The 23,033-nt window shown below is 52.2% G+C and overlaps 6 protein-coding genes across 6 annotated transcripts; 3 read left to right on the forward strand and 3 right to left on the reverse strand.

The window, feature by feature from the left end:
- Nucleotides 1-1,956: 1,956 nt before the first annotated feature.
- Nucleotides 1,957-3,098, forward strand: CPAR01_06111 (uncharacterized protein; the record flags this gene model as incomplete). Its single annotated transcript, XM_060490385.1, has 2 exons — nt 1,957-2,762; nt 2,834-3,098. The coding sequence occupies 2 exons, from the start codon at nt 1,957-1,959 to the stop codon at nt 3,096-3,098; spliced, it is 1,071 nt and encodes a 356-aa protein (XP_060351851.1).
- A 4,075-nt stretch (nt 3,099-7,173) lies between these two features.
- CPAR01_06112 (RNA polymerase Rpb1) lies at nt 7,174-12,349 on the reverse strand (the record flags this gene model as incomplete). Its single annotated transcript, XM_060490386.1, has 2 exons — nt 7,174-12,106; nt 12,168-12,349. The coding sequence occupies 2 exons, from the start codon at nt 12,347-12,349 to the stop codon at nt 7,174-7,176; spliced, it is 5,115 nt and encodes a 1,704-aa protein (XP_060351852.1).
- An 845-nt stretch (nt 12,350-13,194) lies between these two features.
- CPAR01_06113 (pre-mRNA processing factor 3) lies at nt 13,195-14,652 on the forward strand (the record flags this gene model as incomplete). The annotated part of the gene is made up of 1 exon (XM_060490387.1): nt 13,195-14,652. The coding sequence occupies one exon, from the start codon at nt 13,195-13,197 to the stop codon at nt 14,650-14,652; it is 1,458 nt and encodes a 485-aa protein (XP_060351853.1).
- Nucleotides 14,653-15,928: 1,276 nt separating this feature from the next.
- Nucleotides 15,929-16,462, reverse strand: CPAR01_06114 (histone H3; the record flags this gene model as incomplete). The annotated part of the gene is made up of 3 exons (XM_060490388.1): nt 15,929-16,126; nt 16,187-16,380; nt 16,444-16,462. The coding sequence occupies 3 exons, from the start codon at nt 16,460-16,462 to the stop codon at nt 15,929-15,931; spliced, it is 411 nt and encodes a 136-aa protein (XP_060351854.1).
- A 2,007-nt stretch (nt 16,463-18,469) lies between these two features.
- CPAR01_06115 (histone H4.1) lies at nt 18,470-18,901 on the forward strand (the record flags this gene model as incomplete). Its single annotated transcript, XM_060490389.1, has 3 exons — nt 18,470-18,479; nt 18,541-18,678; nt 18,738-18,901. 3 exons carry the CDS (start codon nt 18,470-18,472, stop codon nt 18,899-18,901), a joined length of 312 nt encoding a protein of 103 aa, XP_060351855.1.
- A 2,380-nt stretch (nt 18,902-21,281) lies between these two features.
- On the reverse strand, nt 21,282-22,456 carry CPAR01_06116 (uncharacterized protein; the record flags this gene model as incomplete). Its single annotated transcript, XM_060490390.1, has 4 exons — nt 21,282-21,340; nt 21,710-21,919; nt 22,017-22,099; nt 22,230-22,456. The coding sequence occupies 4 exons, from the start codon at nt 22,454-22,456 to the stop codon at nt 21,282-21,284; spliced, it is 579 nt and encodes a 192-aa protein (XP_060351856.1).
- Nucleotides 22,457-23,033: the final 577 nt, after the last annotated feature.

Consider the following 23,033-nt stretch of genomic DNA (forward strand, 5'->3'; position numbering starts at 1 on the left):
AGTGCCTTTCTTCAAGGCCCTTTACTTGCACCCTTCTCTTCAAATCTCCTCTCCTCTTCCCTTTCCTTTCCTTGCCATCTCTTCCCCGGACCCCTGGCGCAGATGGTGCCAGTGACCGGTCAAGCCTCAAAGGTCGTATCCCTGTTTAGCCCCTAGGCAAGGCCCTCTCTCATTCCCAAGTTGCTGGACCGACCATTCACAACCCTGGAAATGGACGGATGAATGTGCTTCGCCTGCGTTGGTGCAGGCATTCATCGTACCACCTGGCCCACCGCCCACATGCTGTTTTGTTGCTCAGCTTCCAGCTCTCTCATACTCCCCCGGGCCCCCCTCGACTTTCCCAGAGTCCCAGTCACTTTAGCTATGAGCCAGCTTCAGGCTTCAGATGACAGGGCCGTAGACCAGGGAGCCGCAGGCAGAGAGCACTTGAGGCAGGTCATCTGAGTCGAGACCTGTTGGAAAGCAGCATCTGGATTGGCAAGTCTCAATTACGACGAATACTCTCTGCAAGTCTGCAAATGGACCCCTAGCACCTACGGCGAACCCGGTCCCATTCACCGATGCCTTTCGGCTACAACCAAGTCTCACCCATACCCAAAGGATAAAAAAAGTCCGCTGATCCAACAATACTCCATACTCCGTCTACCTAGCGAGCTCGCTGCTCATCTATTTCTTTCTCATCGTTCGGACTTCTAGTCACGTCCCCCCTCTCTTACTCTCACCCCCTTCTCTGTGGGTTCCTGGCCTGACGACGCCCCTCCTCATCCACCCCTGCTTTTCTTCTGCCCTCCCCTCCACGTCTCGCGCCGCCCCCAATGGTACTTCTGGCTGGACTAGGTCTGTCGAATCCTTCGCGGGACGGTCCAACACCACTCCACAGGCACTCTGGCCTGCCTGCTGCCGCTGCTGCCAGGTCGAGAACCCCTCTGCGTCTCTTTTCTTTGCTCATCCGGGACTCGGGGCCAGCCAATGTATTGTTAGCTTTCCTCGTCTTTACCTTTGCACCTAGTCTTGACTTCTGTCTTTCATGTTACTCTGAGCCTAGGCAGAAGCAGGATCCCGAGATAGAAACAAGTTGTATATCATCTTCCAAGAGTCTGCCTCGGACGTTACAGTATCCCAGCGCCTGGTCCGCCTTGTCTTCCTGTCTCTGTCTCTTCTCGGCCCCCTTCAGCCCTGCTAGCGATGATCGAGGGTGTCATCTCGACCCATTTGCCTCATCCACCCCTGATAGCTCTCGACTAGGTTATTCCCATCTTCTGGATACTTCAACACCTTACGGATACCTTACCTTCTTTTGCCCACGCACCTGATCTCATACATATCTACACCCGGACTACTTTATACGCACCTCTCTCTCTCTCTCTCTCTTCAGCAGAACCCTTGTCAGCTTCGAGTTTGCTGCCTTGTCTTGCCCTCTCTCCATCTGTGAACAAATTCCTTTATAACCGCCTCTTTCCCCATCTTACCTATTGTCCCTCAGCCTTCTTAGACAAGGTTGCCAATCAGAAACAGAGCACTCCCGATCAGGTTCTTATCCACACGCTCCTCCACTCACACAAATCTACCCGAGTCCCAACCGGGCATCCTCCACCCCCCTCGAAGCCTGATTGCGTCTTGCTCCAACGCCCTGTTGGTATATAAACCAAACTTTTACGCCCAACAACCAACCGCCCGTCGAAACGATAAAAGAATAGCAAGCCTGCGGCCGAACCAGTTATGGATCTTACACCACCATCTCTTACCAGGTCGCCGGCATCTCCAACTCACACCTATTGTCCATCGGAACGTTCCTCGCTTGAATATCCGTCTCCAGACTTGGCGGCTCAACAGTACAAAATCAGTTCTTTATACGCTGCCGACCAACTCTGCTCCTTGGATCAGGCAGCTGAAGCAGACATTTCCTTGCCAACTTTGGATCCTCGCCCACCGGTAGATTGGACTACCACCGACATCATGGCGCCCTCATCCTCATCCTTTTCCATCCCGAATGTTCTATCTACAGGATACGACCCGTTTGCTGAGTACGACTCACAAGTGTCGGCCTCGTACGGATCCGACTCATACCCTCCGCCGCCACCCCACTCGTCTGTGCTAGGCCACCATCAACATTCTCTTACAGACTCCCCGGGACGCTCACCCGGGCCATCCTCATCCAGAAGTTCGCTGTCCTACGCACAAGTTGCGCATTCCTCGAGTTCGTTGGGGCCGAGGATCAAGATGGAGAACGCCAATGAGTACGGATCTGGAATTGACGCCTCGCACTACGCTTCTCCACGCTCAATGCAGACGCCTTACATGACAGAATCAAGCACATACGGCAATCTTCACCAGCACTATCTATCAGATAACCAATCTCCAAGCTGGCCCAAAGTCGAATATGGCGTGGAGCAGTACTACCAAAACTCTCCTGCGGGGGAGCCAGCTCCTGTTAGTCGAGAGTCGAAGCGGGCAGATGACGGAAAGCATAACCGCCCAAAACGAGCGCCACGGAAGATGACGTCCTTTGCGGACGCTCAGTACCAGTGTCAAGTTGCAGGATGTGGCAAACTCTTCAGCCGCAGCTACAACTACAAGGCACATCTGGATACACATGACGACAAGCGGGAATACCCATTTCCATGTCCAGTAGCCGATTGCAACAAGAGATTTGTCCGGAAGACAGACCTTCAGAGACACAACCAAAGCGTTCACATGAAAGAAAAAAACCACCGTTGCGACTATTGTGGAAGGTTGTTCGCCCGAAAGGACACGCTCCGCAGGTAAGTTGTGGGAGATACGGCTGGATATGCATAGCGGCAGTCAGTAAATAAACTACTAACCCGGGCTTCAGGCACATGGATGATGGGTGTTCCAAACGCTTCGATGTTGGCACTTGCGACCTTCGTGTGGAGGGTTTTGGAGGCATAGCGCCAGTCAATCGTAGCATGGGAGGACCGATACATCCCATGGGACCCGGGTCAGGGCCTCTGCCTCCCATCAATGCGCCGATGGGGGCCGGTGATAGCCTGTTACAACCCGAATCATCTGCTTGCAGGAGTAGAAGCGTCTTGTCTGGCGCGAGCGATGGAACACATGGCGATAGTTGGCAACGATAACGGGACGGCGACTTAGTCCTCTCGTGAAGGAGCTGTGTGGTATTCAAGCCTTTCTCATAACGTTTGAGGGATCACTGTAACACCAACTCGAATTGGCTTTGGGGGATTTGGTTTAATTTACATGCACGGCAAATCATTTGCTGTGGAGATGCTGCAACTGTCTATATCATGGCGTTGGCGCATCGAGCGGACACAGCATGAGGAATTACTTTAATGACGGAATGTATTTGATGGGCATGGTAAGGGTAAGTCAAATAATAGCAGTAGCAGCTATACGGCCGAGCAAGGCCTTCAATTGCAAGAGAAAGAAAGAAAGAAAGAAAGAGAAAAAAAGATACTGTGCCTTGACCAATCGGATACAATTCATGGCATATACCGTGGACTCTACATTGCGAGGCCGGGAGTTATAATGTGGGTGGCATGGAGGTAGCGGCCTGGCCTCGCTTGAGGCCGCAGATTAAATACATGGAGCGAGCTGTTGACCTCGAAGTAGCAGGGTACACCGGCAAGATAAGGCAGGATAAGGGGCAAAGACCCGGAATTCCAAATTTCGGGATTGTTTGTTGGCTTGCTATACAAATTTTAACAGACAACCTACTGAGGTCAGGGCAGGCCCGGCAAGGTCAGCTTCCGTGGTGACGGGGAGTGCGAGGGGACATGGGCCGGACATGCAAGATATTTACGGGACGCGAGTTATTGTGGACGACACGATTGAGGATGCCACGTCTGACGGCATCTTCCAGCACGAGTAGTCAGAAACTGAGGCCAACAAGGCGGCGATGTAGGATCGCATCTGTGCTGCAAAACAAGACATTCGACGCAGTGCATGCAGAACTCTGGGTCTAAAGAGGCTTGCTACGGACTTGAACTACAGCGTGTTGAAGCTGGGCCTGAGCATGGTAGGGCTAATACCAACGCAAACTGGGATGCTGAGGCACATTACCACTGAGAATGAGCTACGAGCCACATAAGCCATAGGGCCGAACGGCAAGTATGCGATTGGCCATACAAGCGCCAGGCCAAGAGTTGTGGTGCGGTTAACGAAGAGTTGCAACGTGAATCTTGGACGATGGTGTTGTCCGTATGAGGTGCGATTCCTCTTGGTTGACACCCTCGACGGGAGGGAGGAAAGCCGGTTGTCAGCAAAGAGTGACAGAGGCAGCATGTTATCGTATAGAAATACATTGGATGGCACATGGCTTGGAACTCAGAAGAGGGGGAGGGGTGTGAACTTGCAGGCAAACGGGGTTGAAGATTGGAGCATGAAAGGCATGCATGCATCTTTCCACACAGGGCCGTACCTAGCAGTTGGGTGGGACCGGGAGTTCGGGAGCTGGAGCCAACAGCCCCGGGCGACAGGCGGCGGGCAAGTGTTGGACGTGGACGGGTGGTCCTTGCTCACTTCACCCCGTCTCTTGGAGAGTACATGGCAAGAAGTACCTTTCCTCCGCGTCTGCCAGGAGGACGTATCGCTCCGTACTGCAGTGCGGTATAGTGACCTGACCAGATCCGGCCATTGCAGCTCTTGGCAGACGGGACTTTGCGTGGAGCACGCTGCATCGCACGCTGACAGTTGGAACAAGACCCACGGCCCGCTACCTTAGTGAACGACAGCGCTGCCTGGACTTGCTGGGGAACTTGGAAAAGACTCGGTACCTGGTCGGTACGCTCGCTGCCTTACTGCGCAGAAGAGCTCCTACGGATACGGATACAGATACATTGCTACCTTGCCCTATACGGATTCCACCGGCATCACTTCACTGCATTTCCATTCCAAACTTCCTGGTCACTTTCATTGTGCAATGAGATCCTACTACTCCGTACAGACGTCTACATTGGCGACTGATTTCGGATTCTGTTAGCTATTCAATTGTAAAGACTTGACGGATAACACACCAGGATCAGTGAACTAGTTCAACCTCGTGTCGCCTCACGAATTGGTAGTCAACTATTATTTCCCGCTTTCCCCTTCGGCTTACATAATATTAGAGATAGGTGACACTCAACTACGTAACCGCACATTTGCACCCATCTGCCTAGCTTACCTTACTTACATCACCTATGGGCAGTACTCTCGCGCTCTCCCCCGTCTTGCACCCACTGCCCTGCTTCGGGCTCACAGCTGACTACTGTCCTGTACGATATTCCATTCGGGACCGATGGCACGTTGTATCGAACATCTTACAGCACCCTGGACACCGGAAACTGTCCAGCAATCCCTTTTTGATTTGTCTCCTCGGTCTCGGCGGGGCGCGCTACGGCGGGGATTCGCGTACGGTGGTTGGTAACGGTAAGGGCACCCGGCAAGGGCAAGGGCCTGGCAGGGGTCCGTATTAGGTGTGGTGTGTGCTCTCCCTGAGTCCCCTACGGATACAGGCTGTCCTCTGCGGTCATCTCCTCGGTGTTGGTGCAGCGTTGCATTGGCTGCTGGTGTCTTTGGCTTTCCAATAAATGAACAAAAGTGTCTTCACTGCGTGACTGTCTACTCCGTATGTGTGTTATTTTGTACTAAGCCATGATGGTACCTTAGTTCAGCCTGGTTTGAGGAATAACCCAAAGCCATGCACATCATGACATTCGATGCTTCTTCAAATTGGAAGATGCCAAGTTGACAACCCCCCCCCCCCAGTTCTCTTCCTATCCGCAGGTATCATCAACCTATTAGACGGAGCTTTCTTGTCATCCTTCACGCCACACAAGTATTCACGGCCATGTTTTCCAACATATCATTGACGCAATTGATAGCATTCCACAATCGCTCAACACCCTTGAAGTCGCATTTTGCCAATCACCAGCAAAGTAGGTAGGTAATATGATCATCCGTCCCCGTAGCCGTCCCCGTCTCGCCCGCCGGCTGGCCAGCACCTCACACACCTTCTACCTGCTCACCCAGTTCACTCTGTGGTGAACTTGGCTCACCAACAAAGGAGCGCTGATCGATGATTACATGTCCAACCTAATCAACTCTACAACGCTCAATCTCGAATCAGTCCATCCAACGGCTGCTTCCTTTCTTTAAGGTACTCGTACATTATACCTTGGCCTCTCTAGGTACTCAAACACTCTCTGAAAGGATCTCCGGGTTACAGTCGTAGTCGTGGTCATGGGTGGCCGCATCATGCACCCTCCAATAACCGCCCCCAAACGCGGTAGCGTTGCATTTTCTCGTCTCTCTCGGCGCCTATCCTCGTCTCTCCCTTCAGCAGCCCTGTGAGCCCGCGTGTATTATCTCCATGCATGCAGCTTGTCACCCAAACATCTGTACTCCGTACCCACACCCAAAGGTCAAATATCGCTCAGTCGAGGGGATGGGATGGGATGGGATGCAGGTAGGTGAGACGCATCGCGTTCGCCTGGCCGCCGTTCATGCCACCTACCCGCACCGCGCCCCCTTCTCACATGGAAAGCGTTTCCCACCCCCGTCTCTGTTAAGTTCCGTCATGTCTCGGCTCTACTGCCTGGTAGGGCTGGCTCGACACATGCGCCAACACAACGGCCGCCACTTGTGTGTGCGTCGTCGGTCTGACAAAGGAGGCAGGGTAATCAGTTGCAGTCTTGGCCATCAGCAGGAGTATCAGGCCGTGTTCAAAATCACGCCTAAATTCTATGCATGGCATCAGTGTCTTAGAGAACATTGAAACGGTCCGTGGACACGGCGGAATTTTCACACCGTGCAGACCGCAATTGCAGTATTACGAGGCACGTAGGCGACCTTACCTTGCCTTATTTCGCATACGTACGAAAATACCCTTATCACCTTCTCGAATTTACCGAGACTGCACGCTCAGGCGCAAAGGAGGGGGGGGGAGGCACTGCGAATGATCATCAATTCACTTTCCGCGTCATCCTCCTCTTCCTGGGGCCGTATTTGTACAATCGTACCGGTAAACGTCTTTTGAACAAACTTTTATGAACAAATATCTTGATAATTCATAATTACTTTTCAGGCGAATGTCGCCTCTATCAATCCCGCATACAAAGTACAGTTATTGGTCAATAAACAACTTGCCATGGCGACTCCTAATCCCAGAACCCAAAGCAAGACAGATGCCAGTAGACAGACAGCGGGCCAAGCTCACTCGATGTTGGACGACATGTGATGCGTAGGCAAAGCCGTCAAGACGTCAAAGGCACCCGTGCCAATCTTGCCCAGGCGGCCCATGACGATACGACCACTGGGTGTTTTGAGATCGTCCCAGTCGCCATCAAGAACGGCGTCTTTCAGGAAAGCCAGAGTCGTCTCGAAACTCATCTTGGTGAAGGGACTAACATTGCCACGCAGACCATTGCGGTTGAACGGCGTGTAGTCACCATTGCGCGTCATGTAGTCAGCAATGAGGTTCAAGTGTCTGTTGTCAACACTGATACCGTGACCGCCGAAGACGCCGGCCAATTCAGACACGATGTTGTTTCGGCATGCCTCCACTCCGTACACGTCTAGAACAGCGCCAATGTCGTTGGTTGTGATCTGGTTCGGGTTGATGAAGTCACCGTACTTCTGCATGGCCTCGAGGTTGCAACCCGATGTGTAGATGGCGGACACTGTCACATCCTTGCCAGCGGCGTTTGTGATCTTGTGGTCGGCCGTGAAGGTGCAAGAGCCAACGCCAGGAATTTGCTGAACGACTGACTTCTTGACCGCCGCCTGCACGATGTTGAGCATCAATACCTTGGGGGTATCTGCCGTGAACTCAAGAGTGAACTCGCACCACTCTCCTGCGCTGTCGTAGTTGAACTTGGTGACGGGAGCATAGAGTTGCTTCACTCGCTCGGCTCTCCAGCCACCATCCTCACTATCCATGTCTTTGTCCCCGTCATCTTCGTCCTCTGAGCCGTCCTGGTCGGCTGACGGCAGTGGGCTACCCTCGAACCCTTCATCTTCTTCCTCGGTATTTTCCCGTTCCATCTGTCGCTGAATCGCGTCGTCCTCATCATCATTCGGACCATATGATACAGCCTCGTCCCGATTTGCCCTGTTCTTGGCACTCGTGGCGTCACCGTCGCCATCCTCCTCGTCGTCATCATCGTCGTTGTTGGTAGGTCTCGCCTCACCGTTGCCACTGACCATCTCCACTACACCAGACTTGACACCAACTTCAGGCGTAGCCGAGGTGGAATCGCTGCTGCGCTTCTTGATTTCCTTGGCCATCATCCTCAAGAGGTGATCCAGGAATCGCTTCTCGATAGTATCCATGACATCAGAGGGATCGATGGCGTAGGCTTTGGTGTACTCCACAGCAGGGAAGAAGTTGAGCCTTACGTCGTACAGCTTGGCCAATGAAGCATTGATGCCCTTTCCAATGCGCTCGTTGACGGTTACCGTGTCAAGCACATGGGCAAGAGGCAAAACGCTAATTGACTTTGCAAACACCTCTCCCTCGGCTGCGGACAACTCAGGATGGAGAAGTAGTGTCATGGCCGGCGTTGAGATAGATCGACTTGCCGTCATGAGGATCTCACGGAGACGTGGAATACCGAGCGTAACGTTCTTTGCGGAATGACCTGCCAAATGGAATGTGTTGAGGGTCATCTGTGTCGAAGGCTCTCCCACACTCTGGCCAGCAACAATGCCGACACCCTCACCAGCCTCAACGAGTGATCGCATGTACTTGGCGGCGAAAACAAGCTCTGCCGACTTTTTGCTGACAGCGGGTGCATCCACCAGGCCAGACGGGCCACTTGACTTGTCGCGGATGAGACCATCCTTGTTGTCTTTGATATACTTTGTCATTTTCTCGTAGAAGGATTCGGATGTCGCAAATGCTACTCTTGCAGGGTTGACCAGGGAAATAATGGGATCCTTGGCCCCGGGACTATCAAGCTTTGCGTGCTTGATAGCACTCTTCATATGCTTGAGAATCTCGTCCTTGGTGCCGGCAAATTGTTCCCTAAAGCCATTACTAAAATTAAGCTGGGCCGACTCGGAACCAACATTGCGGAGGATGAAGCTGAAGTCGGTCAGGTACTTCTGCTTAGTCGGGTCAAGACCGTCCTCGCCATAGAGGAATTGTACGAGGGTGCCGTCAGCATCTCGCACCGTCGAGTCATATGTCACTGTAAGTCCCTCCATACCCTTGATAATGCATCTTTGCAGGTAACCAGAGCGAGACGTCTTGACAGCTGTATCGATAAGACCTTCGCGACCAGCCATATGATGGAAGTAGTACTCTTGCGGTCGGATACCAGTCAAGAATCGCTGAACAATGTAGCCTCCTGCACGAACATTCGTCTCGAATGGCTTGAAACAGGGTAGAGACTTTCCGCTAACCATCAAAGGGACTCTTCTGCCCTCAAGAACTTGTTGTCCCAAGTTGCATGAAATGAGGTTAGCGTTGACCTGACTACCCTTGGCACCAGAGGTTGTCATAGACTGCATCTGGTTTTTGGGGAACTGCTTCACCAGACCGACGGGAAGGCAAGCTGCTGTAACCGCGCTCGAAACGACGCCACCGCTCTGGTTCATAAGCAGATCGAGACCTTCTTGCTTAGTGTCGTCGCGCATGACCTCCTCCAGGCGAGTGAGCAGTTCCCGGTCTGTGCTCGTTGGTGCCTTGTCCTCCAGTGAAACGTATTTGGCTGCAACTTGGAGTCCGACGTCCTTCGCTGCCTTCAATGCCTCCTTTCGAGCCTGCTCACCTTCCGATGTGAGCCGCAAATCGTCCATGCCGCAAGTAAAGGCCCTCATATTAAGGTAGCGAGTGAGGAGGCGGCCCATGGCACTGAGCAACTTGCCCGCAACAGCGGGCCCATAGACTTCATGAATGGAATGGACCAGACCGCCTGAACTAGGACCCAGGTGGGCTTTGTCAAGAATACCAGTGAGGAACTGTCCGTCCTGGAACAAAACTGAGCCCTCTTCCAGATGACCTTTGCCCCATTGCTCGCCCTTGACTTGACACTTTCCAGACATCCAGAGCCCTTCTCCATTTGGTGGCTTAATGTTCTTCAAGATCGTGCTGATGACCTGCTTTCCTGTCCATCTAGGTCTTGGCTTGATGACTGCCGGAGGAAGGAGCTCAATTCTCTCGCCAAGGATATGACCACTCTCTGGACGGAGGGCGGAGTAGATGAGCTGCTGGTATGAGTCTCGGTCGAAGAAGGTATCCTTGTTGCAAAGAGCAACAGAAACAGAAAGATGGTCCTGAATCAAACCACGGAGAGGCTTGCCTGCCGTGCCAGACAGATATTGATGGTCTGTGTCGGCGATCTGAAGAGCTTCAGCTCTGGCAACCTCGTTCTGGGGGAAGTGCATGTTCATCTCGTCGCCGTCGAAATCAGCATTGTACGTGTTACAATTGGCGTAGTGCATTCGAATTGTTTTCTCTCCTGGCAACACGCGAACTCGGTGACCCATGATTGACGGCTTGTGAAGTGTCGGCTGACGGTTCATCAAAACAACATCGCCGTTCGTCAAATGTCGGTAAACCTTCTTGCCTTTCATGCCACTCAACTGGGCGTTGGTCGGCGTGAGGAGCTGGTTGGCAAGAGACTGGCGGTCATCTGCAGACTTGGATCGAAGGTTGACGATTTGTCCGTTCTCGTACTCAATAGCAGCCGCGCCGGGCCACTTGTCGACACCATTTATAACGGCCTGCTGCAGATCTTTGAAGTTGTGGCTCGTGACGGGCTCGGGGTAGGTAAGTTTGCGTGCGAAAACGGGAGGCACACCAATCTCGTTGGTCTCGATATTAGGGTCGGGGGAAATGACGCTGCGGGCAGCGAAGTTGACTCGCTTTCCCATCATGTTCTTTCGGAAAAGGCCCTCTTTTTTCTCCAGCTTCTGCTTGATGCCATCTTCGTTCCTTTTCGCAGCTGCGCCTTGGACGGGGTTTTTGCTCTTGTCGATCAGAGAGTTGACAGACTCTTGCAATTCCGTCCATACTTGGTGCAAATCGTTGATGTCTCTTGCTCTCCCGTACTGGTCTGTGCCACCCACGCTTTGGTGTATTCTCGCAATGCTACCGCAGTTTCGCATGATCATCTTGTAGAGGGAATTCTGCTGGGCCTCAGAAATCTGGGAATCGCCAGTTCGAGCTTCGGGTCGGAACTTGTTGGGGGGAACAAGGATGGTTCGGATGAAGAACATGTCGGCAGAAACTTTAGCTGCCTTCTTGGTCACTGGCTTCGAGTTGTAGACGAGGGACATAATGTCTTGTTCCTTGTCGAATAACTCCCTCAGACGTGCGCGAACTTCCATTGCACTAAGGTATCGCTGCTGACCGGGGATTTGACGGACGGCATGAACTCTAGACTCTGCCTCCTCCTTCTCGAGGTCGTCGTCATGAGCATCACGCATGTCAACGTCGTTTTCCTCGCTCGATGAGTTTGTATCAACGTCGGCAACACCTTCGTCGGTGTCGGTGTTGCCGCGCTTCGACTTGCGCTGGTGAGCTGCTGTCGCCATGGAGTCCTTGAGGTGTAGGTTTTTCTGTGCCATTTGACCCATATCCTTCTCGCTAAGGGCCTTTTCGAATATCTTGACAAAGCGGTCCTTTCGGTAGGTAGGCGATATACCGCCACAGTTGTCGCATCGTTTGGACTTGGTGATTTGTGTCAGGAAGTCCTTGATGAGCTCTCTCCTCATTTCGATAGCACCTTCGTGCTTGCCCTTCCTGACCTCGCCCAGATTGAGCCTGTGTGATTTGAGAGATTGGCGAACGTATGCCTCTCGGGCCCCAATGATGTTGTCGACCGTGGAGGTGCCCTCTTCTTCTGCCTCGCTCTCGTAATCCGTGGGCACACCCGGGAGTGCAAGGCCCTTAAGCTCTTCTCCAATAGCATCAACCAAGTGAGCCTCGTGCAAGAGGCCATATTGCAGCAATCGAAGTTTGCAGGAGTATCGATTGATTTCGCGATGGCGCATGCGGAAACCTTTGCAGTAGACACATTGCGACCTCAGAAGACGGAGAACCTGGTCAAGAAATACAGGATGGTATACCGGCACGGGGAGCTCGATGTGGCCGGCGTGGCCCGGGCATGAAGACTGGTTCAAGTTACAGGTTGCACAGCTGTGAAGAGACGTGTAAGTCAATTGAGCAAAGGACAAGGGATATTCGGGGCATTTCATACAGAGCATCGCCCCATGATCCAAGAGCAGGATCATAGAGACCACCAGGAACGGGATTCAGAAGGTTGTCGAATGTGCTGTCGTTCTCAATGCGCTTGACCGAGATTGCTCTGATTTCTTCCTCGGTGAGGAATGTGAATTCGACCGTCTCGACAGACGACGAAACGGGTTGAGAGATGTTCATGTTGCCGTTGAGGCGTCAGGTAATAGCCTGGCACCAATCTGGGTCGGAACGGCAGAAGGTGTGGTGTCCAAAGCAAATTTTCCATACAGCTTCCGCTTCAAAGAGGCACTCGCTCGATCGCAAATGCAATACAACCGGGGCGGATGGTCCAGAGCAGCAACCCTCGGTGGGAGACCGAGGGGAACTTTTTTTTTTGGGCGGTGGTGGTCGGCAGAACGGAGACCCGCCTCTGTGTGGTGGGTCCTCCACTGTTTTTTTGTCTGCCACTGTGCTTTCGGCGCAAGGCAGCAAGGCATCGCAAAATGACCTGAAGGAACGGGACCTTCCAGGTTGCGATTAGGCTAGGTAGGTAAGGTACTGTACATGGCATACCTAGTGTTTACCACCTACGTACCTGCGTGCTGCACATTAGCCTGTGTGCCTGTGTTTACCTCACAACGGGCACTACGATAACATCGAGGTTACAGTGTTAACTGGATATTCACGTAGCCACTCTCTTGACCAGAGCCCACAGTAGGAGCGTCTCCCTCCAACTCTCAAGAGACACTCCGTATTTCTCAACCACAACCTCCATCAACCGTGCAACGGGGCCACTACCGAAAGCTCTTACGGACCTCTACTACCCATCCTCTTTGCCTTGGGATCACTGCGAATGATTTACCCTTCCGACCGCGATACACAATCAGCGAACTCCGCGAAGACGACCGGCTCAGAACGAGAGAGCGCCCAGGCTTACCTGACATCCGCCCGACGAAGCACGTGTATCTCCGGAAAGACGTGCATCCCATAATCTGGTTCATACGATCAGTCGTGGAGAAAAGTGGCAGCATATCAGCCTGGTCATAATGGATCGACAGTCAGACTCGTTAGGCCTTGGGCCTCGTCACGACCCCAACTCCCGGGTTTCGAAACCTGAATCGGCCGCCGATAAGATGGCTGCGCTCAAAGCCAGAGTCGCTGCAGCAGTCGGCGTCTCCAAGGCTAAAGGAGGACTTAACGTCGGATTACACCCAGTACTCGAGAGTCTCGGTCAGGCAAAGGCACCAGCTAGACCCAATGATGGAAAGCCATCCGGCAGTCGACTACACTCTGACTCGAAGTTCTCGACTGGATTCAAAGCCCCAGATGCTACTGGGCGAGGCCGCGATGCGCCGCTATCCAACCCGTATTTCAACGACCAGCAGGCAGCACAGCCCGCAAGTGGAAGACAACGTCAGGCTCGGTCGCTAAATTTCCATGCCAAGGGCAAGTTCATCCAGCAAGCCGCGGCGCTGCGGCGACAAGCTGCCCTCGAGGAGATGAAGAAGAGAATCGCGGCGCAAACGAGGAAAGCCGGCATCGAAGATGAATTGGAGTTGGAGAAGAATCTTGTCGTCGACCCTCCTCCGGACATAGAATGGTTCGACGGTGGACTGGTCGACGGGACCTCTTACGACTGTATCGACGACGAATCCAAACTGAAGATCAAAGAAGATACCATCATCACGGAATATGTACAGCACCCCGTCGCGTTGGAACCGCCGCAGGAGAAGAACACCCCAGCCCTAAAGCCGATGTACCTAACACCGAAAGAAATGGCCAAGACCAGGAGGCAGAGAAGGATGGCCGAACTCAAGGAGCAGCAAGCAAAGATCAGACTTGGACTAGTGCCAGCTCCACCCCCCAAAGTCAAGAAGAGCAACATGATGCGTGTTTACGCAGACTCTGCAGTGAAGGATCCTACGGCTGTGGAAAATCTCGTCAACAGGCAGATCGCTGAGCGCCAGCAGAATCACTTGGAGGCCAACGAAGAACGCAAGCTCACGAAGGAAGAGAAGCACGTCAAACTTGCTACGAACCAAGAAAAGGATGCTGCGAAAGGCATCCATATCTTGGTGTTCAAGATTGACAGTCTCGCCAACGGCCGGAATAGATTCAGGATCCAAAAGAATGCCGAACAGCATGCTCTCACGGGTATTTGCATCATGCACCCAAGGATGAACCTTGTCATTGTTGAAGGCGGCGAGCACAGCATACGCAAATACAAGAAGCTCATGCTCGAGCGGATTAACTGGACTGAAAATGCACATTCGCAAGAGGGGAAGACCCAACAACAGCTTCGCGAATGGCTGGTAGCGGAAAACGAGAGCGGCGATTTGAAGGACATGTCCCACAATGAGTGTAAGCTGGTGTTTGAAGGCGAAGAAAAGACGAGGGCCTATCGCAAGTGGGGAAGCAAGGTCTGCGAATCTGATGCCGAAGCCAGGGACGCGTTGGCCCGAGCCAAGATGGATAACTTTTGGGCTGTCGCGAAAAACATGTAATCAGAGATCCTCGCCAGTAATTAACGAAAGATTGTCACAGAAGAATAGAATACCAAGGAGACTTGCCTTTTTGTTTTGTTGAGCCCGTAGGTCATATCGGACAGCTAAGGCGTTCTCGCTCAGCTTCACTCGTCGTTGATATGGCTGTGATCATTACTTGTGAATAACCTAACAATCAAGTGCACTCAAAGTCTCGCCCTGAAAAAATAGGCTGGTCGTACCTATCGAGAATTTGTTCCAGACTATTTGATCTAAGAGAATTGTTCTTCTCGCCCACCTCTTTTGCGAGCTATACCTTCATCCATCAACGTTGAACGCCTCTGAAGTCACTGCAAAGTAAGCTGTTGCTTACTGAAATATGACTCCGATGTGGTACATGCAATCTGAGTCAGCTTGGCCGTACCCGAACAGTGGACGGAGAAAGTCTGGCCATGGTCTACCGGCAACGCAACGGCCTCTTCATGCCAGCAGATCTAAAACTGCAAGAGCAGCCTACTTTTTAGGAGAAGCGTGATCGGACTTGGGAAACAATAAGGTCCTGCCGGTACGATGGCTGCCTGAGCGGTCCGCTCTCCTCGCAACGTTGTACACCGCGTTTCCCCCCTTTCCATTTACGCAACATCTCCGCCAAGCAGCTTCAACAAAGGTCGCAGAGGCGGGACCGCGATCAAAAGATCTATATATACTCAATCTAGCAGACAACAATGACAAGAGGTGCTTGAGGGGAGGGAAAACATGTACAGGGACTTAGTCAAGACGGGATGCATTTATAGAAACATCACCAGCATACGTGCTATTGTTAGTTACTATTGTCCACCTTCAAAAACGAGTTCTTGTCTATTGAGACACTACAGCGTCATAATAATAGGGCTTTCGTTGACTGCGGCGGGGAGAACGCGTCTGCCAGTATGCTGACCGCTTTGTACGCGTCGCACCCTCGAGTTTTATTGTTGCTAGTCTCGCGAGTCGTTTTAATCGCGTTATGGCGGGGCATACATGATAAAATGCGCGTGCTGACACTTGCGGCGATGATGCGGCTATTCAAGCGGATGCTCACGTTGTCTATGCGGGGCGATGTAGAGTAGTTCATAATGTTTGCCATTGCATGCAGTCATCCTTTACTGCTGGTTTAATGTACAACCCTTGCGTTATTCTGAAGAACGCATCGTTAAACGCCAGATTACCCCCAAAACCAAGACGGTCCCTTCGTCAAGCATTCCCAAACGCGCGAGTCATGAGCCACCCATGTGAAAAGAGAAAATCAAAAGACAGTCGCTTAGTTGCGCTCACCGCGGAGGCGGCGGGCGAGCTGGATGTCCTTGGACTGGATGGTGACACGCTTGGCGTGGATGGCGCACAGGTTGGTGTCCTCGAAGAGGGAGACGAGGTAAGACTCGACGGACTCCTGAAGAGCGCCAATGGCGGAGGACTGGAAGCGAAGATCGGACTTGAAGTCCTGGGCGATCTCACGAACCTGGGAAGGTAGTGTTAGACGATGCGAATCGAGAGGCGCGTTGTGCGAATCTCAACTTACCAGACGCTGGAAAGGGAGCTTGCGGATCAGAAGCTCGGTGGACTTCTGGTAGCGACGAATCTCACGGAGAGCGACGGTACCAGGCTTGTAGCGGTGAGGCTTCTTGACACCTCCGGTGGAGGGGGCGCTCTTGCGGGCGGCCTTGGAGGCGAGCTGCTTGCGGGGAGCCTTGCCACCAGTGGACTTACGGGCGGCTGTGGAGATAAGTCAGTAAAGAAAGACTTGACTGAAGATGTCGCAAGGGAATAATGGCTTACTCTGCTTGGTGCGGGCCATTGCTGCTGTTGTGTGTGATGATGGAGTTGATGGGTTTGTTTGTTGGTGATGATGTACCTGTTGGTTGATGTGGATGTGTTGTGAGTGGATGTAGAAGAGAAGGATGAGGAGTGGGTGACGGGTGGAGGGGAATAAATAGGTAGGGAGACGGAACGCGTGCAGAGGGGAGTGATTGTGCGCCAAATGGAGGGTGGCCTGTGCGCACCTTCCTGGTTTTGATCGGGTGGAGGGGAAGTGCCAGGTGTGAGCGTGGCAGGCGTGGGTTCTTTTTTGGAAAAATGCCGTTTTGGTAGGCGCGATTGCTTTGCAAGGCAGGCGTAGTTGGGCGGGTTTTTTGTGCTTTGTTGTCAAAACGGATAGTTGGCTCATTTTTGATTGGCTGGAAATCTTGCATCAAGTCTGACGCCACCCCATCTTTTTCTCTCAAACACCCGGTAGGGAAGAGTACGTATCTATCGTCTAGCGCCTCCTGAGGGCCCACTGTGGTCATACGCAAGGCACTGAAGGCAAGTCCTGCATATGCGGAATAGGTACCTTACCTTTCCCTTTAGACTATGCCCATCCAAGATTCAGCCCAGTGTTCCCCGTCTGCGGAAATTTCTATCTAAATGCGGGTTAGGCAAAAGCTACCAAAAGCACTCGCTCCAATGCTCGACCGCTTTACGTGTTGGGACTTGAGAAGTAACGCGCGTGAGGGAATGAGCATCGAGACAGGCTAATACTAAGAGTGCTGTGGTTAATTCATCCGTTCTACCAGTGAATCTCAAAGGCTGTTTGTCATAGAAGACGAGAACAATCAACAAAGGTTTTCCGGGGTACGTCTATGTAATTCATCTACCCGCCCGTCGTGCAGATTAACATGAATGGCCATGAGCCAGTCCAAGTAATCTCTGCCCGGACTATTTGCATGGTATCTACAGAGTATTAGGCGTGACGCGGTCTCTGCGCGGCCGCGGCATCGTGAATCCTTGCGCGACTAGTGTGGAGGTTCAGTAAGACGATTTCTCGGTATCCGGGTCACTCTGGTGTATTACCTACCAAAGCTGGAGCCCGTGGATGGGTAAATGGGGCAGTGGGTGAAGCGACGCCTCAACTTGAGTTTGGAGGCAGCACAGGATTTAACTTGCGCGTGTTGATCTACATAGATGACTCAGGCGCACGACGAAGGCGAGAGCGTCTACCTATCGTCATGTCACCGGTCAGTCGGCCAATTGACTCGAATCGAAACACCCTTTTCGATGCTTCTACTACGTAGGTGTCGGCTGATGCGAAAACCAATTACCGATGCAGTCAGTACCTTGGGTAACATAATATGAGAGATTACTGTCTTTGACCAATACGGTCCGTAGTTTTAGCACAGAACTTGGAAGCAGTGGTTGCCTGCCACGCAGGTGACTGCCAGTGACATGATCGGTCCCTTGCGCTCAGGTGGGACAGCCGGAGGGGTAAATGCTGGCGTTTGCACTTTGCAGATGGAACCGAAGCCAGAAACACGGTTCTGATGGCACGCGGCGCGCCTAAGGTCTGGCACGGTGAACTTCAAAAGCAAAGTGGCAACTTGCAAGGAACGGTGAGAGAAGGAGGAGGAAGGGAGCGGGACAGACGAGGGACGCTTTCTGGTTGGCTACATTTAATCGTACATATCCATCTCATGCTCCAATTGGGAATAAGCTGAGAGAGCCTGAGATTGATGAAGTACCGGGAAAGCTAGTGTGGTCCGTGCAGTTGTACGTTCATGGCGTTGTTGTTTTATTTTTCGCCTCGCGTCGCGACAGGGTGTGATCCAGTGTGATGGACGTGCCCGCTTTTCTCTGGCTGATCCCGAATCAGACTTGGCCCACGGACATTTGATATAAATGCCCGCCCCCCTCAGCGCGACTACAATCGTGTTCCCTCTTACTATTCAGCCCCACGTCATCTCTGCCAAAACAATCTTACACGCCATTCCCTCGGAAGAGCCTCATCATATCCCAACCTTAAATCACTTCAACTTCATCACAATCCACAATGACTGGACGTACGTACCGATCCCGCATCGTACTTCTATCTTCCCCGGTATACTAACTTGATGTGATCAGGCGGCAAGGGCGGTAAGGGCCTCGGCAAGGGCGGTGCCAAGCGTCACCGCAAGATTTTGCGTGACAACATTCAGGGTATCACCAAGCCTGCTATCCGTCGTCTCGCTCGTCGTGGTGGTGTCAAGCGTATTTCTGCCAGTAAGTTTTAGCCCCAAGCTCGTCTCGGCTCGCGAGGGACTAACATGCCGTTCCTTCAGTGATCTACGAGGAGACCCGTGGTGTCCTCAAGTCCTTCCTCGAGGGTGTCATTCGTGATGCTGTCACCTACACTGAGCACGCCAAGCGCAAGACTGTCACTTCTCTTGATGTTGTCTACGCGTTGAAGCGCCAAGGCCGCACCTTGTACGGTTTCGGTGGTTAAGCGTCGTATTTCTGCATGTCTGTTACGAATCTTTCTTGGGCCATGACGCGATCCAACCCACGACGCGGTGGCCCATGCGGACTTTGGGAGTGGAGTGTTTTGTCACGAATGATCATGGGTTTGGCTGGTTTTGGGTGTTCTACTGTACCATACGGGAAATGGGGTTCTATACGGATGGCTTGGTTGGCTTGAGACATAATCCCTCGCCGAGGCACGTTTTGATCAATTTTTCTCGGTTCCCTTCTGCGTCTTCGCGGGTGAATGCTGTGTGCCGCGTCTGAATCTTATGGATGTGAAACGTTGCTCTCCACTGTTCGGGTATGTGACCCAGCCTCGTATGTCTGCTGGCAACTGTCTGCACTGGTCCTTGTTGTATGTTGGTCTTTAATGTATTCGTTCAGGCTGCTGCTGAAGCCGTGCTGACGCCAGGCTGCTAACCTTCAGCGTTCTTACTTGGATGGGCTATGGTATGTGGGTTCTGCACATGGCAGATTCAAGTCATTCGTTGATAATGAACAATTCAATAACGCAATCTACCTAGAGCATCGTAGAACTTGCTGTCCTCCTCCCGGTGTTTTCCATTGCGCGTGCGCAATGATGTATGTCTCTTCCTGGTAATCATAATCCTCCTGTCCTGGAAAGTTCCGTGTCTAGGTGGGTGTACAATCTGCCATTACCGATATGATCGAGTTCATTTACCTAGTTTTTTCACCGGCATCATTTGATGTAAACTCATGCTTCTGATGCCTCGTTTACTCTCGTGGGGTCTTTCCTTCGTGGTCCGTTGACCATCTTGATCGTTCTTGGGCCTGAGGCTACTAAGTTGCTGGTGAAGCCGAACGCGTCATCTAAGGCCGGCAGGGCTCTTTCCGTCCAAACCTACACTTATCACCGTCTCTCCGTTGGAGTGTCAAATGCTTCGGAAGTGTTTTCCATCTTGCATTTCTATTGGGCTTTGGATGTGTTGTGGTGAAAACACACGTTGAGTGCCATTTCTCGATACTACTTGTTTGTTGCGAGATCCAATATCCCTTATAAAACATATATAAAATCGACTATTCAGCAACGCCACACCAAACACATCGAATTTGATAGGAAATTCTTACTCGACGCACAGTTTACTCCATACAAGCTAATAATTTCAAACATCGGGCGAATCAGTATCCCACGAACCAAAGGGTCGCATGCAGTACACGCTGGCCAAGGGGGTACCAAACTGGAAACCAGCGTAGGAGTCTCGCAAAAAACTCAACAGCAGCTGAGATGATTGAGAGTGGGAGAATACGAGCCACAAGCGCGTATGGTCCGGTCTCTTGACCTGCAAGGTTGTTCAAGAAGTGTTCCACCAACTGGTCACCCAAATGGGGTCACAGGCCCAAAGTCGCCAACGGATCAGGAGAGTACAACAAGAGAGAGAACTACCTGCTCGAACTGTCTCTAAGCACAGCAGGACAGTGTCATCTCAGCCTCGCAATCATCCCCGAGCAAGCAGCACGCGCTGCGGCAAATTGTAAAGTTCACGACTAGCATACCTCGATGCTAACCTAGCACAAGACCTAGAACATGAAACGCACGGCTATGGTTAGACACTTGGTATATCATGTAGTATTGCGAGTAAATGCAGCTAGAAATGCGCAATGTGTTCGTGCGTGGTTCACGGGATGTGGACACGCGCATCGTCGTCGCTGAACCACCGACGTGCCCTATGGCACAGCCTAAAGACCCTGTCGTGATAGCTCGAAGCCCTGAGCCTGCGTAGAATTCCATCCGAATAGAGACAAAAGTGGCGCGAAGACAAGTGCGGCCCGTCGGCAACGTATATAGGCCGAATCAAGGCGTCGGTTGTTTGTGCCAACTACACCAGCATACGCTCTGGACACTGGGATATCCAGACTTGCGGAATTGACAGGCGCATATGAGATCTCACTGCACAGCGTACCATATGCAATAAACAGCCGAGAGAGACTTGATTATACTGCAAGGTCAGTAGATGATCATACTACTGCGCCGAAGTAATTCGACGAACAAGATTTTCTGCAATACTACTTCAGCTTCTCTACCCATGTCCTCGACTTGACATGGAGATTCAGTGCAAGCCTAGTCATCAGTGTGAAGGTGATATGGAATGATACTATGTTCCATTAGGTAGCTTGCACGGGCATGAATGATGGCCGGCCACATTGGGTGCCTCCTTGTCAAGACTTTGTCGGACTTCACCTCAACTGCACGCCAGATGAGCGCTTCCTGATCAACAAGCATCGCGCAGGAACGAGGCACCATAGAATCGGGGTTGAGATCAGGTAATTATCGTATATACCCTATCAATGTCGTCCGATGCCCTGACTGGGCCCGGATAGCTTGCAGCTTACCACATCGCACCTTAGAATTGCACAGGTGGTCTGACCAAATCACTGTCTCGACGGCCTCTTCCTCCACTAGCTATGATATCCCCTATTATCATCACATATACTCGCCACGGACGGGTTCAAAGCCTCCTAGATGTCGTATTCCCCAAAAAACAAATAACTACACAAAAGCGCCCAAATAGCTCATCACTGTATTGGTGGATACGTGGCCTGATGATGTGCCGAGCCTTGACATAGTGAACGTCGTGAAGCAAGGCCGTTCCGGAACCGCGGAGAGTCGTTCGAGAATGATGTGCCCAAATAACGCCGATGTACTGAAACGTTAGCACTTGGATGGAATATGGACGATACTTGGCAGAATGGGTGATACAATCACCCATCGCCCAGCACATGCATCAACGGCGTCCTCTCTTCATCACCTCAATCCTTATGACTGATTTACCCCAAGGGGTCCCGCGGGACATTTGCAGTATCAGAGTATACCAAGGGGGTTGACTAGGCTGAGCAGCAGTCGTGATGGTAGCGAAGGTAGACAAAGGTAGCATCTTGAGATTTTTGGAGAGGGCCGATTGGTTCCTCACTTTGCCGGACGAATCTCGCACAGCTGGAGGAACACAGTCATTAGCAAACTGAAAGCCGTCTGAAACCGAGTCTACAAAACGAAGAAACAACGTCAAGGGCATCGTGGCGTTTCGCCGTCACTCGTACCCGGCAATTCACAACGGGGCTACTTCCACTATCGACCTTACTCCCGTACATGGCCCCGATATCGCTTTCTGATCCCCCTTTCACCGAGGCGAGGTTGTAGAACGACGGCCCGTGACTACCTAAGCTTGAAGTAGGGAAAGATGAGTCACGAGCGTGCGCGGCAGCAGCCCAATAGAGAGGTTGTCACGCTTATGCGTAGCAAGAACGGAAGTGTCCGAGTTTGACGACCCAACCTGCTAACAAGTCGCTCTTACAGAGACATCAGGTTTGCCTGGAAGTAAGGATCAATACGGACGCCACTGAGAGTCCGGCTCATCACGAGACCGAGGCTCAGACTTAAGCACCGTCGAGGCACCCTGGCGATATAGACGAGGAAGCCAGCAGCTACGACGATCACATTGATGAAGCTAGGCGAGTGATGGCTGCTAGTCTTGCGAGGGTAAGACTTCACCTGGTTGGCTAGGTACAGACCAGTAGGCATATGCTCAATATTTCCGAGGACACTTGTGTGGCTGAAGGTGGTGCAAACGGGAGACGGAAGCTAAGCCACAAGCTTAACATGTTCCTGGTCAGTGCGAGAGGGGGAGGCAGCCCGAGTTGTGGAATTAGAAATTCGGGGGTCGGGAAGGAGGTGGTATCCGAGGAGCCAGGATGGGTTCGATGGCGACACAGGCAAGTTGATTTTTGAGAAATGGTGATGTTGTCAAAAGTGAGCTAACTGGCAGGATGGACAGTCATCTTAAGTGGACTGTGGAAGCCAGGTTAGCCCGACATAGCAAAACTAGCCCGACGGTGGACGTATTTCTGGGCCTTGCCTACATAAGGTAAGGAACGTAGGTCACCTGTAAGGTAATGAATGTGCAGGCATTACTTCGGATGGTGCCGACCGCGCAAGATGGAAAAGTTGAGAAGCAGTGGAAAGCAAGATGCAAAAGTCGATGGGCCCGGTTAAATGCCGGCTGACATGCTGCAGATCTTCTAAGCCCTCCCGCGGACAATCAGGGTCTTCCTTGACCGTTGGGGGAATACTAGCGCAGCGCCGCGAGCGCACAAGCCGA

The sequence above is a fragment of the Colletotrichum paranaense genome (genome assembly GCF_030867605.1).
Source record: "Colletotrichum paranaense strain IMI 384185 chromosome Unknown Scaffold_4.1, whole genome shotgun sequence".
NCBI lineage: Eukaryota > Fungi > Ascomycota > Sordariomycetes > Glomerellales > Glomerellaceae > Colletotrichum > Colletotrichum paranaense.